Genomic DNA, 16,385 nt, shown 5'->3' on the forward strand with positions numbered 1-16,385 from the left:
TTCTTCTTTGGTTAAGCTATCTGAAGATATTTATTCAAAGTCATGTGATTCGGAATCTAGTTGACATATTTTTGTTCTGCGCAATCCAGTAGCTGCGAAATCCATAACTAGCATAGACAATTACAATTATAGATGATATTCTAATATGCAATGTTTACATGCTTATTTAAATAAATAAATCTAATTATATGCTAAATAAGAACAGAACTGCTTTCCGTTATTTATGCTGTGAAGTTCTAATTGACTACTTCCCAAAGATTCTGTTCACTTGGGTTACAACCCTGCCTGTTCCAAACCACAACGTCACGACGATAACGAAAATGTTTATGGTTATGATCAACAATCCGCTCAACATGAATCTGGGTGCAAAGATTTTCCACACCATTAAGTGTCTTCTAAAATGAGCTGCAAATATTAAGCTGGACACCCCAGTGAACAACTGGTATGTAATAAGAGTGGTTACATTGGTTACGATTTGCGACAAGATGGTAATAGGCTTGCTTGAAGGAGCCAATCTCCACAACGTGATCAAAGGCACCGACAAGCAAATAATCAAGAAAGGACCAAATGTATTCAACACAATATTCAAGTGGGTGAATGGGAAGGTTATGGTTTCTGTGGTCATGAAGCCCACATCCCATTGAATAGCAGCAAGAGTAGCTTGATGCCCCGTACTGAAGAAGTGCTGGTAACCCAACAATCCAAAGATCAATGGCGAAATCAAGTTTCTACGTATGTCCATTATGTGGTATAGCTCCAACAACGACAAGATTTGTACGATCAACATATTGATGGAAATGGCTCCCAATGGTTTGGATACCAACATGATGGCTACTGTAAAGTTGAGAACCAACAAAAAATATGATGACCCGTAAACGTTGCCATATCCTAAAATTGTGGCTGTCTTCAGTGGCCCGTCTGAATCTTCAGATTCTGCTGAGTCTTCTTGTACGGCATCCGAGAGCTCTAACTTGACACACAAAGGACCCTTGGACCAACTAAAATTTGCAAGCACCAAGGTAATGAACAAGACGATTCTTGCAATTGCCAACTTCAAGGATTTGATCAAAGGCGAGCTCAAGACAAAACTCGTCGATAAGAAATACTCGCTGTTCAGAACATATTCTAAGGTCCAATAAACAGCATTCATGAACATTAGAAACTTGAGGCCAGTACCAACCCACAAAGGAGCAGCTGAATGGTATGAATCAGACAACTTATAGAATGACTTGATGATTGTTGGAAGAAGGTAAGAGCACAAGTGCAATAACACAATGGACCACCAAGACGTAGTGAAGGTAGCCTGGCAGTAAGGTCTTTGTTCTTCACGACAAAGATTAATAGTGGATACCAACCTTGTTAACAGGGTAAATGTGATGGCATGCAGAAGTCCTAAAATCTTTTGTGAACGCGGAAGCTCGAAATTGATAGCAATGTTAAAAATACAAGCAACACCAAAAGTCATCAAGAAAAACAGAACCATTTTATCTTCCCATACCACGTATGAGTTGGATGCAAAAATCAAGCAATGTGCCACGACATAGACCAACCCTAAAAAGGACCAACTGTTGAAATTGTACACGAAGAAATCGATGAGCTGGTGCACTAGCCAGTTGATGCTGAATCTATCCATTATGGGGGCCCAGAATCCGACAATTATTCCCAAAGAAGCACCGAGGGCTAAGCATTTTTTCAAGTTGAAATCAGCAGGCTTTAATACCAAACTCACTGAAAGACTTAGCACTAAACCAAGCAATGACATGGCTATCACTGATCCAATGAACTCGAAAGACATCGTCAGAACTCTGACCGCAGGAATCGATCTAGCATAGGTTAGGATAAAAGTCAATGCTAGCAAAAGGATTGTTATTCCAACGCCAATCATCTTCAAATCAAACGTCGCCCATAATCCTTTGCATTCTTCTAAAGAACGGGACTGGTATGTCTTGGCCAGATCTACCAAGGTGTACAAGTCATGAGAATTGTTAGTATAATTACTGATGATCTGGTGGTATTGTTTGTTGATTTCGGGCGACAAATTTGGCGTACTGTTTCTGAATCCCTGTATCTGTTGTAGAGTTTTATACGACGCTACGGACAATTCCATTTGGTTTTCAAATGCCTCATCGATGGGGAAACCAAGGTTGTTGAACGGTATTGGTAGCCCAAGCAATAACGACATGGTGGAGACCAAGTCAATCTGGTTGACAGCTCTATAATGCTTACCTTGCTCTGTAGTGTTGTAATGACTTGAATCCTTTTTAAAAAACTTATTGTTTTTGGCATACATGAACAAGGTGCTCTCCAACTCATCCGGCGAATCGCCTCCGTGGTTACCGGTGGAATCCATTCCATGATCACCTATCACTACCAATAATGTCTTGTCGTCTAAACTTTTGACTACATTGGCTATAACCTCGTTCATCTGGTTTAACTTCTCCTTCATCAGAAAGTGACGGGGCCCATACCTGTGCCCTACATGATCTACTCCGAGAAAATGGCCCACTAGAAGGTCCCACTGGCTCGAATTATCCTTGTGAAGCAATGGGTACAAGTGCTCTATGACTCCGTTATCAACAGTGTGTAAGTCCCAGACATTTAAGGAGTCGTAAGGAAAGTTCAACGCAGGATTGATGTAGTGGTTGAACAAGGCATACCAGGTGTCATCACCCATAAATGCAATGCTTTTGTTGTTCTTGTGGAGCTGGAGCAACCAGTTATCTTCATCGATGGCATCCCCGTCAAAGTTGGAACCGGCGTCGATGAAAGTTGGCAACGAACCTGTGGTTAATCCCTTCAAGCGTTGCAAGGTCGTTGTGGGAGGGTCGGCAATGAACTTGAGCAATACACCATGATCATCCTGAGCCAATTGATGTAGTATAGGGAAGTTGTTGTGATAGTATTCATTTGAGTCGGCTATAGGAATAGCGAAATCAAACCTTAACGCATCTATCACCAACAAGATCGCCTTATCGAACCGGGCTGGCGCCATGCACGTATTGAAGTCATTAGTGGTACACTCGGATACATTGGGTAAGACGTTACGCAGAAGTAAGAAGCCCTTTGTGAAAAACCCTACTCCTATGAACTGAACTAGAGCTAGAAATACTAGCACCACAAGATAGCCTATAAAGGTGACTTTTAACTTCTGCTGTCGGATCTTTGATCGCAGCTGTTGCTGGAATTGCTGTTGTTTGATTGCTCGCCGGTTGGTCGCTGAAGTGTCGATATCAACTGACTCCATTCTATATTTGTATGGTTTTACTGTATGATCTGAAATGTGAGAATGAAAATGTCTGAAATGTTAGATAGAATTGTTTAATATTGTTATTAGAGCGTTGATCTGAGATAATATTTCTATAGTATTGATAAGACTGATATTGGTATGAAACTGCTTTAATTAATCCTTTTTCTATGATCTCTACTTCACGTTGTTCCGTGATTTGATGATTCACTGATTGCGAGTTAGGTTAGTGTTTGAATATTTCTTTGCAGAAGTGGTTTTGTATGAAATATATCAGCCGCTTGTGCTGAACGTTTGCTAAACCACGCTTGGATCCGCTAGTGGGTTTGCAAGCTGATGGCAGAGGAGAATTGAGCCCGGTCTTCCTATCGAAGATATTCTGTCAAAACAGCGTGAATGCGCGTACATATCAGGACTTGGCCGAAGCACGTGATGGGTTGCTCAACGATGCTACTAATTATTCTAGAACCTTTGCAACCATTTGCATCGAATTAGTTCACTATTTCAGTGGTAATCAAGCTAATGTGTGTAAACTAAACTAATGTGTTACAAAATCTTATTGTTGGTTATTGTTCGAATTTGAAATAGCTGGAAATTACTTTGGCTACTACTTTCTTTTCCTCTACTTATATACTTCATAATAATACACTACAACTCTATAACCTCTCCTACTCCATGCTATGGTCGATTTGACTCAAGAAGTCCTGGTCAAACGCAGAGCCTCCCATTAATCCATCGTCTCCGTCCTCTTCAAAATTAATCAAGCCTCCCATATCGTCATTTACAATAGCCAGGTTGGGATCTAGATCTCCATCATTGTCCTGAAGGAAAGCATTCATATCGTCATCAACCATATCATCATTCTGATCGTTACCCATACCAGCTCCACTATGTATGGAATCTGCACCACTTTGAATATCAGCCACAGAATTGATATTCGATCCTCTATTATTACTGTCAATTACACCTTCACTACTATTGTTAGTGCCATTGTCTATGCTGTCGATATTCACCATCGCCATCGTGAAGCCACTGGCCATGTTGCCATTGTTCTCGTAGTCGTTATTACTGCTACCATTTTCAAACTGGTTCAAGTACATATTCCCATTGAAGTTTCCCGTGTCCAAAGCACCTTGTGGTCCTAGGTTGGCTACAGATTCCCCGATGGACCCAACCATCAATTCTGACCCACCACCGTTCAATCCCGACCCGTTAGTAGGAACTTGTGCTTTGATGCTAGCAGCAATAACATCAATTCCAGTGCCCGCACTGTTGGCAGTACCGCTATTGATGTTGATGAAAGATGTAATCAGCTTGGGGTTGTAGTTGGGTGGTGCATGTGTGACTTGGATCAGGCGATCTATACTGGTTACAGGCACAGAGTAGTTCTTCACAGCTGGTACGGAGTGCAACGTCTGATTAAACTGCTCTTTGTATTCCAGCAGCAACTTGTCCACTTCGTTCTCCAAGTCCTGGAGTGACTCCTGGTTGTACATCTTGGATTGCAACTCAGACAACTTGTCAACAGCGTTAGAATGGAAGTTATACTTGGAATCATTAGGAACGTATTTGGCATAATAGACATTGGTGTCCTGTTTCAAGTCGAGAATTTCTCTCTGTAATTGTTTCTGTTTCAACTTCATCATTTGCAAGTCTCCAAAAACAATATCTTCTGGTTTCAAGTCGGCAATGTCCAGCACGTCACGCTTAGGAAGTTGTGGGTATAACCGAGGAGGAATTATTTTAGAGGTATGGACCATTTTCGAGGTGGCATTCTCAATATACTCGTGGTTGGTGATGTATCTGTTGAGGGCATCAGCTCGGAACGATATCAAGTCGGCTTCATCATGTAGTTGAACTCCTGGTTCTTCCTTTATCCTACTTTGAGCCGCAGCATGAGCCTGGGCTGCTGCTTGAGAACGAGCTGCTGCTTGAGCCTGGGCCTGGGCCGCAGCCTGTGCTTGTGCCGTGGCTTGAGCTTGCTGCGTTTTCTTGTTCATGCGGCCCCTGGGTCTTCCTGGGTGTGCCATTGTGTAGATGTAGATATGTTATTAGGGACGTTGAAATAGGAATTTCAATTTATAGTACAAGTTGAACGAGTTCAATACGAAGGGTCTTTAAAGTCTTGGTTCAGACAATTTGTTTATGTTGGTACTGCTACTATATGTGATCTTATATTATTCAATAAGAAGCCAGCTTTGCTGAAGTATTGGACATAAAACAAACGTAGGTATATGTTAAAGTCAAACATAGAGTTCAGTAGTTATGAACTGGAGATGTGGAGCGCACGACTTCGCGCACATTATTAGAATTTTCTCATAGTTAAGCTCTCATAGTTAAGAATCTGCAGAACAGTTAGCCATATTTTAAATATGGTATTACGTAGTTACTATTTGTTAGTAGCTGCTCAAACCTAGTTATATCGATTTCCATAGTAAGTTACATAAACCAATGGGCTGCTCCATAGTATATCTACCACTCTGCACTTTCTTTATCGAATGTATAATTACTGAAATATATAAGAAAATGTAACTAAATAAATATAACAACGTAACAGCTAACAATATTACTACTACTCCACGAACAAGCAGAAAAAGCTCTCTAACCATCAATCTACAAGTCGAATCTACCGTTAACGAACTCGTCGTCCATTTGATGGTCCTCGTCTATCTCCATCTCGTCAACTTCGTCGATCTGATCGTCGTCGATGACGTCTTCATCAGGAGGTAAGTTGGGGTTTCCTGGAATGAACGAGCCCGAGTTCTTGAACGTGTTCATTCTGTACGACTTACCAAAATGATCTTCCATGGTCGAGTCGTCCACATACGTAAAGCCCTTGAAGTTTGCCTGGATTCCTGGTGACAATGGCGTGGATGCCAACTCCATCTGCTTCTTCAACACCGACGTCGACTCGGAGGTAAACTCAGGATCAAAGTTGGAAGTATCTGTCTCAGAAGTCAAATGAGGCTTGAAAGGTGGGGGGATGCTTTTGGCTCGCAACAACTCCCAGTCGATGTCGTTGAAGAAAGCATGTGCTCTCAACTCTCTGGCATCGTTAATGGCTCCCAATCTGTGCTTGGGGTTTCTGTTCAATAAGCCTTTGACAAAGGATCTTCCTTCAGGACTCAAGATCTCCTTGGGGAATCTAACTTTGCCAAATGCAATGTTCTTGTACATCTGTTGAGTGTTGTCAGCATAGAAAGGAGACCAGCCACAGCACATCTCAAAAATCAAAACTCCCAACGACCAGAAGTCAACCATCTTGGTGTATCCAGATTCGTCTAACAACACTTCTGGTGCCAAGTACTCTGTGGTGCCACAGAATGTATTGGTGGTTCCGTCGTTGTTTAAGTTAGCCTTCGATAACCCAAAGTCACACAAAGCTATATGTCCATTGGCATCCAACAAGATATTTTCTGGCTTCAAGTCTCGGTACACAATATCGTTGTCGTGAAGATGTTCAAGAGCCAAGACCAACTCGGCGATATAGAATTTTGCTCTATCTTCAGTAAATCTTCCTTCCTTCTGCAAATGCCAGAACAACTCTCCTCCCGACATGTAGTCTGTAACCAAATATAAGTCAGTAGGAGTTTGAAAGGAAAACTTCAATCCTACAATGAACGGAGAAGCGGCTGCAGAAGTTCTCACCAAGATGTTTCTCTCGCCAATTGTATGGGCAATTTCTTTCTTTTTGACAATCACTTTCTTTGATAACACCTTCATGGCGTAGATGCGTTCGGTGTCCTTCTTCTTGACCTGGAAAACCTGGCCAAAAGTACCTTTACCTAACAATCTTAAGACATCAAAGTCTTCAGGGCCGTACAGCTTCTTGTTATCAAGAGAAGTGTATTCCCATTTGATCTTGATAGACCCACTGACACGCTCACCGACGATTCTGGGTTTCAACTGCAACCATTCCGTGCTGTTCTTCTTGTTTATGATGGTAGAAGGAAAAACACGGACATGGCCCAAGAATGCGTCGTCGCGCGCCGAGTCGTACACCGAGATGTCTAGCTCTGATTTGGAGCCGACAACGTCGAAGATGGCATCGTGGTTCCAGATCGGATTGGAAGAGTCTGAGATGGTGGCTACTTGTTGCGTAGAAGATTGTCTCGAATAGAGACCAGGTCTGTTGCTGGATGACAGGGTGTTTCTCATTGGCAATGCTCTTCCGCCCAGATGAGGATTAGGGGCCTTGTTCTGGATGCTGGGAGACTTACCAAAAGATCCAGGAGCATTTGTCACAAACTCCGAGCTTTCAAATGTACACACTACATACGGTTGCGATGCAGTGATATCTTTAGCTTCATAGATTGTGATCTTGAGCTTTCCCTTGGGCTGGCTGTTCTTGTTGTTCGAACGTACTGTCTGGCCCGTTTCATCGGTCGTAATAATCATGGGCTGGCCCTGAGTGAAAGCCTGTACCGGTTCCTCGGTCAGCGAAGGTTGATTAGGTAATTGTTGTTGGTCGTATTGTGATTGGTTAAATTGAGTTTGTTGACCAAATTGCTCCTGCTGTTGTTGATTTAGTTGCTGTTGCTGCTGGTTAAGTTGAGATTGTTGTTGTTGAGTCAACGACTGCTGGGAGTAGAACTGTCCCAGTAACTCGTTTGACTTGAATGTCTGATTTATGTAAGTTCCAGACCCCGACGATGTCGAGCTTGTTGTGCCGTACACGAGCGAATGGCTGGACACTGCAGTCGTAGGTGCTACGTGGGCCAAGCCTTTGGGAAGAAACTTGTTTGTATGGTCATCGGCTAGCTGGTGAGCAACAGCGGGAGTGTGAGCAGTCAGCACGGGGTTGTCAATGTGATGCTGAGTGTCAGCCGGAGCCGATCCGGGAGCTGGTGAGTTATCTTTTCTGTGGAAGCCACTAAAGCCAAAGATGGACTTGGCAAAGTCGGCCATGATGAATAATTGATGATTAATGTATGAAGATGGTGGCGTCTAAAAATTACTATAGAACACTGTTGTATATCTGATGCAAGGCAGTTAACAGCAGCCAATAGTGACAATGATAGGGATAAATAGCTATGGTGAAAAATATTGTGAATGGCAATAGGGTAGTAGATGAACGTCTATCTTTCGCACAACTACAATGGGATGCAATACGGAAACGGCCGAGTGATCTCTGAAAATCGGGCTATACGGCAATAGCAATATGATATGACGGTATTATATCTGGTATAGATATCTGACAGTGTCTATAAAGATGGTGGCAATCTATAATAGGCAGTATGGCTCACAATTTCTATATCAGCAGATGGAAGTTCCTCGCTGTTTGATTATTCTTGGTTCTGGCTCTAGATAAAACAGAAGATGAGTTCGAGAGCTGCACCAGAAGGCAGTGGGGATAGTGGGGAAGAGTGTTACGCGGGAATGGGATGGGTCACACTGGCAGGAATAGCCGCACAGTGGAGGGTTTGCTGATGCTGTGGTAGAAGTAATGCTAGCTTAGTAAAGAAGCAACAATTATGGTCAATCTCAGACTCAAATCTGATGAGGATGGGTGGATGCTGGTTCCTGTACACAGTGCGTGCGTTTTTTTCTGGTTGAGATAGCGGAACTGAATTGAAGATGGGACAAATCTGTAGATACAGATTGTCCTGTGCTTAGAATTGGCGATAGAGCTAGAAGCTACGAGTCGGTCAAACAGCTGGTCAAGTCTATACGACCGTATTGTGCAAATAATTGTGTACATTTATATACTGGCGAATTCACCTTCAGATTTTTGCATTTGGAGGGAGAATCCAGGCGAAAGCTGTGATTCCGTCGACATATCTATACATTTTTCTTTCTTATTCCTGCCCCTCTTGTCTTGTGTGTAATTCGTTCCTGGCCTCGTAGATAACATCCAGAAGTCGTCACGTGCGTATCTCGCTGCCTCCAATCCTTGACGATAGCCACGATTTTTCGCCTGTGTTTGGCTCCGGCATCTGCGGCACGGATCTACCCACCTCAAGGCTAGACGACCTGGGCTTCTGTCTACGCTATGCTGATTTTGGCCCTCGAGCCATTGGCTGGCTGTTGGCTTCTGAGGCATATTCTGTCACAAAACGAGTGCAATTCCATCGCCCGCCTCTGTGCAGACTCCTCTCTGCCAATCACATTGTTTGACCGTTTGTTACTCTCGCTAACTGAACCCATGCACCACCTTCCTATTCGCTGCAGACCGTTGGGTCACGTGAGTTTAACAAACCGTTCATCCACGGCTGGAACTTCTAGACCTCCCAGAAGCAATACGGCAGTTTGGGGGTTGCAGTTGCAGGAGGAAGCGGAGCAGCATCTTGTGTCCGGAACTTGACTTCATTCGTGAGGTGTTTGCCTTTTTGTACGCTTCATTGTAGTCCATGTTAACATTGTTTTCTAAGTTGAAATAGCAAATGGAAAACAGATACACGAGCGAAAACTGCCTCTTATTCTTTGAAGTTGGGATGAATTGCTACAGAAAAGTTTTAATTTATAATTTCTACTTAAGTGCTATTTCTACCAATAAAGTGTTATGGTTTTGTCAGAATATATGCCAAACAGAGCTATATATTCTTGGAAAATCGTTACTACTTCAGCATACCACAAACCTTCATTCTTGTAGATCTAGTCTCTCATAGCCAAGTAACAGGCTTTTCTATCTTGGCCGCCTATCGCTAACTGCAATATGTACAAGCTGCGTATTCTCTTTGCTGATATAGCTGCGAAAACGATTTCGCAGTCAATTCTGACAGACTTTAGTAGAACTGAAACACAAATAGTACCGAATTTTTCATTAATTTCAGAACCAAATGTCTTTACGGCATCTAAACGGTTTCAACATACCCAGCAACATGTATCATCTTCCCTTTCTATGCGACAGAACCACTTCCCTTCATACTCCCATCTGCTACCTACTCTTCCATGTCTCTGCATGTAGTGCCTCCAATCAGAGTGTGGCCTGCACATTCTCCATTTCAAAATTTTCAACATATTCACTGTTAAATCAACACCTAGAGCCAACCAATACTGACCCAACAATACTGCAGCCATAATGAACGTTTTGGGTACATCTTGGTTCAGACAGTTGTCGGCCATCAGCCCCAGATCTGGTGTGTCCATCATGAGGACTTTCAGTACTACTTTGCCAGTGCAGGCTCGCAACAAAAATGACAAATTCTACAAGATCTTGAAATACGTCAAGCCTATAGACACCACTGTGTACGAAGCTGGCCAGGAGCTTCCGGAAGGAGTGAAGATACCTACTACTAGACCTCAATTCCCCCAATACAGGTATGAGGCCATGTTTTTCAAGAGGCAAAATAGAGGTTTGTTTGGTGGTGTACAGCGTAAGAGATCCAAGACCTGTTCCGAGAGTGGAAACAAGGGTTTGAGAGTACACTTGCCTAACATCCAGAAGACCAAATTGTGGTCAGAAACATTGCAAAAGTCCATCCCCATAAAAGTCAGCACTAAGGTGTTGAAAACAATCACCAAAGAGGGAGGTTTGGATAACTACTTAACCAAGAACAAGCCATCCAGAGAAAAGACCTTGGGCTTGAAAGGATGGCAGTTGAGATACCAAGTGTTGAAACAACGCGAACTCAACGAATTGCCTGCTATCAAGGATGAGGAGGACAAGATCCGACAAGTATTTTACATCCATGAAGACGGCAAGAGATTTGTAGTGGGCAAGAATAAGTTGTTGAAGGAATTGTATCCATTTGTTAGAAGGGACAGCTACACCCATGTAAGTCATGCTGACTTTACTAGAACCCACAACTACTTAAGCATTGCCGAAGTGGTCAAGAAGTTGGAACAATATCCCTTCGATTTCTCCAAGGTCACCATATAACCTTTGCATCTTGTAATTAAGAGCCATTGTCCGGATAGGATCCGCTGGGGCATACATAACGATACTATAGCTGTACATAAGAAGTAATACAAAACAAGTAATACAACAAGCAGAAGTGTACTTCTACCACTGGACGTATAAAGGGAGAGTAATTACATGGTTTGAATTCAATTATGGTATGTGGCCATGCTCTTGAAGTAAGTTTGAACCCTTTTCCTATATGACACAATTGTGGTCCTTGAATTTTATTAAGCTATTCTTGTTTCTGATCATGTCCTTGTCTATTCATGTAATGATAGATCCATATATATATGGGATATGTATATCTCATAGTATCTTCTATCAGAACACTTGAAATCTCAGTCTGTGTACTTTACATTTTTCATGATCAATTCCAAACTACGAGTTCTATTCTCGTCCCTTACGTTTAATTAGCATCTAACTGAATGTTCATTTGCATCTTTCATAGGGCATATGTGTTGCAGCCAGATAACGGTGTTAAGTATAGATCTCATGACTCGGGTCCCGTGCACAATTCACCAGATTAGAAGTAAAATAACAGTCACAAATATCACGTGTGCCACAATTTCTCTCTTGGAGTTGTATATGCAATACAATTTATTAATCACTCACGTGATTTAATCTAACTGTAGGCTCTCATTATGGCTCGCATAGTAACTTTGGCATCGTCTTCTGTGCAAACTTTCCGCACGGTACGAAAAATTTTCGAACAACTACTCTACTAAAAAAATTGAAGTTGAAGAGTTTTCTTTCTCAGTAACTAATACTTCAATAACATCAGATAAAATGGCTAGAACCGGTATGTCTAGAACGAGAACAGTGTAACCCTTGAACCAAATGAGAAAAGACAAATGATATGAATAAGAAAGTAGAAAAGTGCCAACGCGATAATGCTCGAATCGTCAGAAGTTCAATATGATAAGGCCAAACCTTGAATGCACTTAAGATTAATCCCATACAACAAGAAAAAGAATCAAAACAGTAAAATATACCAGAGATTACTAGGACGGAGTAAGAAGATATCGAACAATGTGAACATATTCTATTCGAAGCGAATCCAATCATTTTTCAGGATGACCTAGTAGTATCATTAGGAGTCTAATAATTCTGAAAACTTTTCAGTGCCAGATCCATCATATTCCAAGACTTTCATATCAAGATCTGAAAGAAATTGTAAATCCAACTTGCGGAGCAGAAGGCAAGATTTCAAAATTTTTACATCTATTTTCGTGTCATGTATTTTCAAACAATAGTCGAGGAACACATTATCAGCTTATGTGAATAATATACTAACGTCGTTGTAGGAATTGCTGTTGGATTAAACAAGGGTCACAAGACTACCGCTAAGGAAGTTGCTCCAAAGATCTCTTACAGAAAGGGTGCTCTTTCCAAGAGAACCGACTTCGTCAGAAACATCGTCAAGGAAGTTGCTGGCTTAGCCCCATACGAAAGAAGATTGATCGAATTGATCAGAAACGCCGGTGAAAAGAGAGCTAAGAAGTTGGCCAAGAAGAGATTGGGTACCCACAAGAGAGCCTTGAAGAAGGTTGAAGAAATGAACAAGGTCATTGCTGAAACCAGAAGACACTAAGTTATTTAGTTCATATCGACTTCATCACCAATAATAATACATCAATAATTAAAGATTTATGAATTTGGGCTTCTTCTGTATCATTTTTATAGTGTAAATGTAAAATAGCACGTTTAGACACTGATGTAGTATGGAGGTATAGAATCTTCGTAGCCATGCTGTATTAAAGGTAACAGTAATCTATACTTGTTCTAAAGTGTGTTATATCTTCGTTGTTTTCACGAAGCGTACCTGAAGTAGTTCTTCAATTTATATTAAAAGAGAACCAACCGTTTTGTGTCTTTTTTTCCCCCATAGTTAAGACTCAAATATACCAAACCAATTTTTCAATTCGAGATCCTCGAATAGTTCATTAGTAGCCATAATACCTCCGTATATAATTCCAATCAAATATGTGGCGAATAAAAGGACTCAATTACATCCTGGCCCATCGGTTCTGCCGTCTGCTTTCTACTAATCTTCCTCCTCCTTCTCATTTCTCTAATCCAGGAGAGATCCCGAACACCTACAATAGCAAAACTACACTGATAGACCAACACCAAACATCTCCAGTTTCTTCGCAAAATAGTCAGACGCCATCTACATTACCTCCTCCAACGTCCAGTGACAGAAGCAGCCCTCTTAAGGAAATCACTACCTTGTTAGCGATGGGCACGTTGGGGTATTTGGCTATAGACAATTACTTGAACCGTGTCAAGTTAGAGAAATTAGCCAATGAAACTACCGCCATCAACCTCAAAGCTCTCCAGATCCAACAGACAAACTTCCTAAATGCCCGAAAAGTTCGAGATCTCCAGGTTCTTCAAGAAAGAAGAGACTATGCAAAGAGAGACTTCAAAATGGGCTTACATATAGCAATATTACGCCAACAATTGGCAGACCTCGGAGTTGAGCCGATAGATATCGAAACTGCCATCAAGGAGTTTGAAAAGAACGTCAGAGCTGATAATTCAGTCAAAAACGTCAGTGGTCAAACCCTTTGGTTGGTGGATAATTCTCGTACGTATAACTAAACTACTATAATGTACCTATTACTGCGGCACGGGTACTTTCACTAACTCATACTAACTCAAATCCTTAGCTCTAAAGGCATACATGCCCGACCCACACGACTACGATAAGAAGAAAGTCGAGGGAAGCTCCAAGACCTGATTTAGACTCATGAATAGACCAAATTATGTATATATTTCAAACTGTAGTTTATAGCTAGATACCCTAACTGGTTACCCGGAATTGATTGTATAGTTTTAACACGTGACATCAGTTTTCAATTTTCATCATCACCTATAAAATTGCATCTCGAGCAAAATTTTATTGTGTATTTGTCTTCTTTTCTTCATACAATGTCTTTAAGATAGGCGCCCATTAGAGTCACGGTTTATATGAATTCCTCTACATATAATCTATAACCACTCTGTGGTTTTTTCGTGCTCGGGTAATCCTTAGATTAATAGTTTTCACCAACCCTGTTCTGTCGAGTCTTACTGGATTAATGGAGAGACTACGCGGTTCTAGACTTACAGTTAGTTTATGTTATTGTAGTTGTAGATTCTATGTACATAATGACTTCGTTGGGTAAGGCTAAAAGCTATCTACTCATGAGTTATAGTGATGTAGTATTGCTGTTCAGAGCAAAACTATCTGAACAAGATGGTAAGTAACAGAATAAAGCTGATTGCATCGAGATTCTACTACCATGATGGCACCTCTTCTTATTTCAAACGGATTCCTACACAATTTTGGATTGTTATTGTTATTGTAAGATGATGACTGCGAAATTGGCTTTGTATGTCGTTATTTTATCTGTCCGAGTTTCGTTGCTATACTCAACTTGACTTAACCTCCAGTTCTATGCTCAATTAACTCAGCATCAATATTGCCTAACTCTCTCTGCTTCAACTTGAGCTGCAACAACTTGAACTTGGGACAACATACTGTGGTACTTTCTGCCCCATTCTTCTCGTAAAATTGCTTGCAACAGAGATAAAGCTCGTCTATAAGTTTGGTGCACCTAGACTCATTATAGCCATTTGCCAGCAAACAATCTTGAATAGCACAAGCTTGCGGTTTACAAGGATCGCTATTTCGACCAGACATTATACAGCTTGATTCTCAACTTTTTATATTGCTGCTTTATAGGTCAGGAATCGAAACAAATTTGAATTCAATTCAGGAAAAGAAGTTAACTCTTTGCTAAATGTAACTCCCGAATTTTCACTTCTCTTTTGTGCCAAACCAGATATCAATTCTTCAATGATGTTACACCAACTAACCAAATAAATGCATGTGCACTTCAACTCTCCTATTGTGTCTGCTACTAGGCTTTCGCTATCTATACTACGTCTTCAATCAAATTCTGGTTCGTCGAGCTCAGCAGTCGTCGTCGGCTGATGATAATATTTATTCGTGTCTAATAATGCTCTTATCTACATCGTCGTATTCGTAGTCGTCATCGTCATATTCACTTGGTTCGTAGATAACCAAAGGAACGAAGTCGCTCTTGGACTGTTCTTCTCTATTTGCTTTTGCTCTTTGAGCATAGAAAGCAGCGCATCCTGAAAAAACTGAGACAAGGATAGCAATCACTCCCCATCTTGAAAGATGCCATCTCAAACTTTCGATTTCTGACCTCATCGCTGAATTTAATTCGGTGGTGATTTTATGGTTGGTCTCTTGGATTTTCAAGATTATTCTCTTACTTTGCAATGTGTTTTCCGACTTTTGGTCGTTGATAGCGACCTGGACATCGTTGTTCAGCTGAAGAAACTCGTTATTTAACTCATCTGATATCACACGGAAATCTCTTTCCAAAATACTAATAAGGGTGATCAACTCGTTGATATGCTGTTCTCTGGATCTTGTGATGTCTACACGTAATTCCTGTTGAGCGCTTTCAAAGAGATACTTTTCATTCTCCAATTCGTACTCTTGAGCAAATTTTGTTGATAATTTAGATAGCTTGGAGTTTAATTGCACAACCAAGAAGTTAATGATTTCATCGGCTTGTGATGGTGTAAAGCCAGCCTCCACGAGTTGAGAATATACAGCATACGTATCCAAATATGGGTCCATGTTATCGAATATAGTTGTAAGAAAGTCATTTTCAGAGCTGATATCTTTACCTACCTCTACAGGCTCACCTTGGTATGCAACAGGACTTGGTCCTTTTGAATTACTTTCAGATTCACTTGCTACAGTCTTCCTATCATTTGCCTGGTTGTCGTTTTCTGTCTTTTTAGGTTTTTGAGTCGATTCTCTTGAATCTGACGGTTGCATAGAAATCGCTGAATTGAAAACGTAGCTATGAGTATGAAAGCTTCGATGAGCGTAGTTCATTCTTATGGTATGTTGCAGTATCCTGCTCAGACTATACACAATATATCGGTATGAAGAAGTGAAGTGGTTGGGACATCTTAGAATGCTTCCTCTAATCATCTTGAGAAAAATCTGTAAATTTTGAACTCAGTAATATATATATAGTTGGTAGTTGCAAGTTCTTCTATTCTTTTTTGAAATACGATTGATGTATGAAAATCAATAAAGGTCTCCTTGTAGGATTCTAGCTTGGTTCCTTTGGTGAGTTCTACTCAAGTAGCAATAATCGTAGATAAAACAAACGAGTACAAAATTTGAAAACGCGAGAACATTTCCGTACATATACTTCCCTAGAGGGGATTCATTAGCGAGATTACTTCAGCCGTGTAGGT

General features: G+C 41.1%; 7 protein-coding genes across 7 annotated transcripts; 3 read left to right on the forward strand and 4 right to left on the reverse strand. All coding sequences in view use genetic code 12, as the record gives it.

Annotated features, from left to right (window-relative positions):
* Positions 1-244: 244 nt before the first annotated feature.
* Positions 245-3,244, reverse strand: PICST_30785 (predicted protein; the record flags this gene model as incomplete). Its single annotated transcript, XM_001383771.1, has 1 exon — positions 245-3,244. The coding sequence occupies one exon, from the start codon at positions 3,242-3,244 to the stop codon at positions 245-247; it is 3,000 nt and encodes a 999-aa protein (XP_001383808.2).
* A 668-nt stretch (positions 3,245-3,912) lies between these two features.
* Positions 3,913-5,274, reverse strand: PICST_30786 (hypothetical protein; the record flags this gene model as incomplete). Its single annotated transcript, XM_001383772.1, has 1 exon — positions 3,913-5,274. One exon carries the CDS (start codon positions 5,272-5,274, stop codon positions 3,913-3,915), a length of 1,362 nt encoding a protein of 453 aa, XP_001383809.2.
* A 459-nt stretch (positions 5,275-5,733) lies between these two features.
* PICST_65437 (predicted protein) lies at positions 5,734-8,152 on the reverse strand (the record flags this gene model as incomplete). Its single annotated transcript, XM_001383773.1, has 3 exons — positions 5,734-7,651; positions 7,747-7,759; positions 7,851-8,152. The coding sequence occupies 3 exons, from the start codon at positions 8,150-8,152 to the stop codon at positions 5,858-5,860; spliced, it is 2,109 nt and encodes a 702-aa protein (XP_001383810.2).
* Positions 8,153-10,265: 2,113 nt separating this feature from the next.
* Positions 10,266-11,066, forward strand: PICST_43496 (mitochondrial 54S ribosomal protein YmL24/YmL14; the record flags this gene model as incomplete). Its single annotated transcript, XM_001383428.1, has 1 exon — positions 10,266-11,066. The coding sequence occupies one exon, from the start codon at positions 10,266-10,268 to the stop codon at positions 11,064-11,066; it is 801 nt and encodes a 266-aa protein (XP_001383465.1).
* Positions 11,067-12,390: 1,324 nt separating this feature from the next.
* PICST_43155 (60S ribosomal protein L36) lies at positions 12,391-12,678 on the forward strand (the record flags this gene model as incomplete). Its single annotated transcript, XM_001383429.1, has 1 exon — positions 12,391-12,678. A coding segment is annotated over one exon (288 nt), but the record flags the coding sequence as incomplete, so codon positions are not given.
* Positions 12,679-13,070: 392 nt separating this feature from the next.
* PICST_30790 (predicted protein) lies at positions 13,071-13,691 on the forward strand (the record flags this gene model as incomplete). The annotated part of the gene is made up of 1 exon (XM_001383430.1): positions 13,071-13,691. One exon carries the CDS (start codon positions 13,071-13,073, stop codon positions 13,689-13,691), a length of 621 nt encoding a protein of 206 aa, XP_001383467.2.
* Positions 13,692-15,120: 1,429 nt separating this feature from the next.
* Positions 15,121-15,786, reverse strand: PICST_19764 (predicted protein; the record flags this gene model as incomplete). Its single annotated transcript, XM_001383774.1, has 1 exon — positions 15,121-15,786. A coding segment is annotated over one exon (666 nt), but the record flags the coding sequence as incomplete, so codon positions are not given.
* Between the last annotated feature and the right edge of the window lie 599 nt (positions 15,787-16,385).

The sequence above is a fragment of the Scheffersomyces stipitis genome, chromosome 3 (assembly GCF_000209165.1).
Source record: "Scheffersomyces stipitis CBS 6054 chromosome 3, complete sequence".
NCBI classification, from domain to species: domain Eukaryota; kingdom Fungi; phylum Ascomycota; class Pichiomycetes; order Serinales; family Debaryomycetaceae; genus Scheffersomyces; species Scheffersomyces stipitis.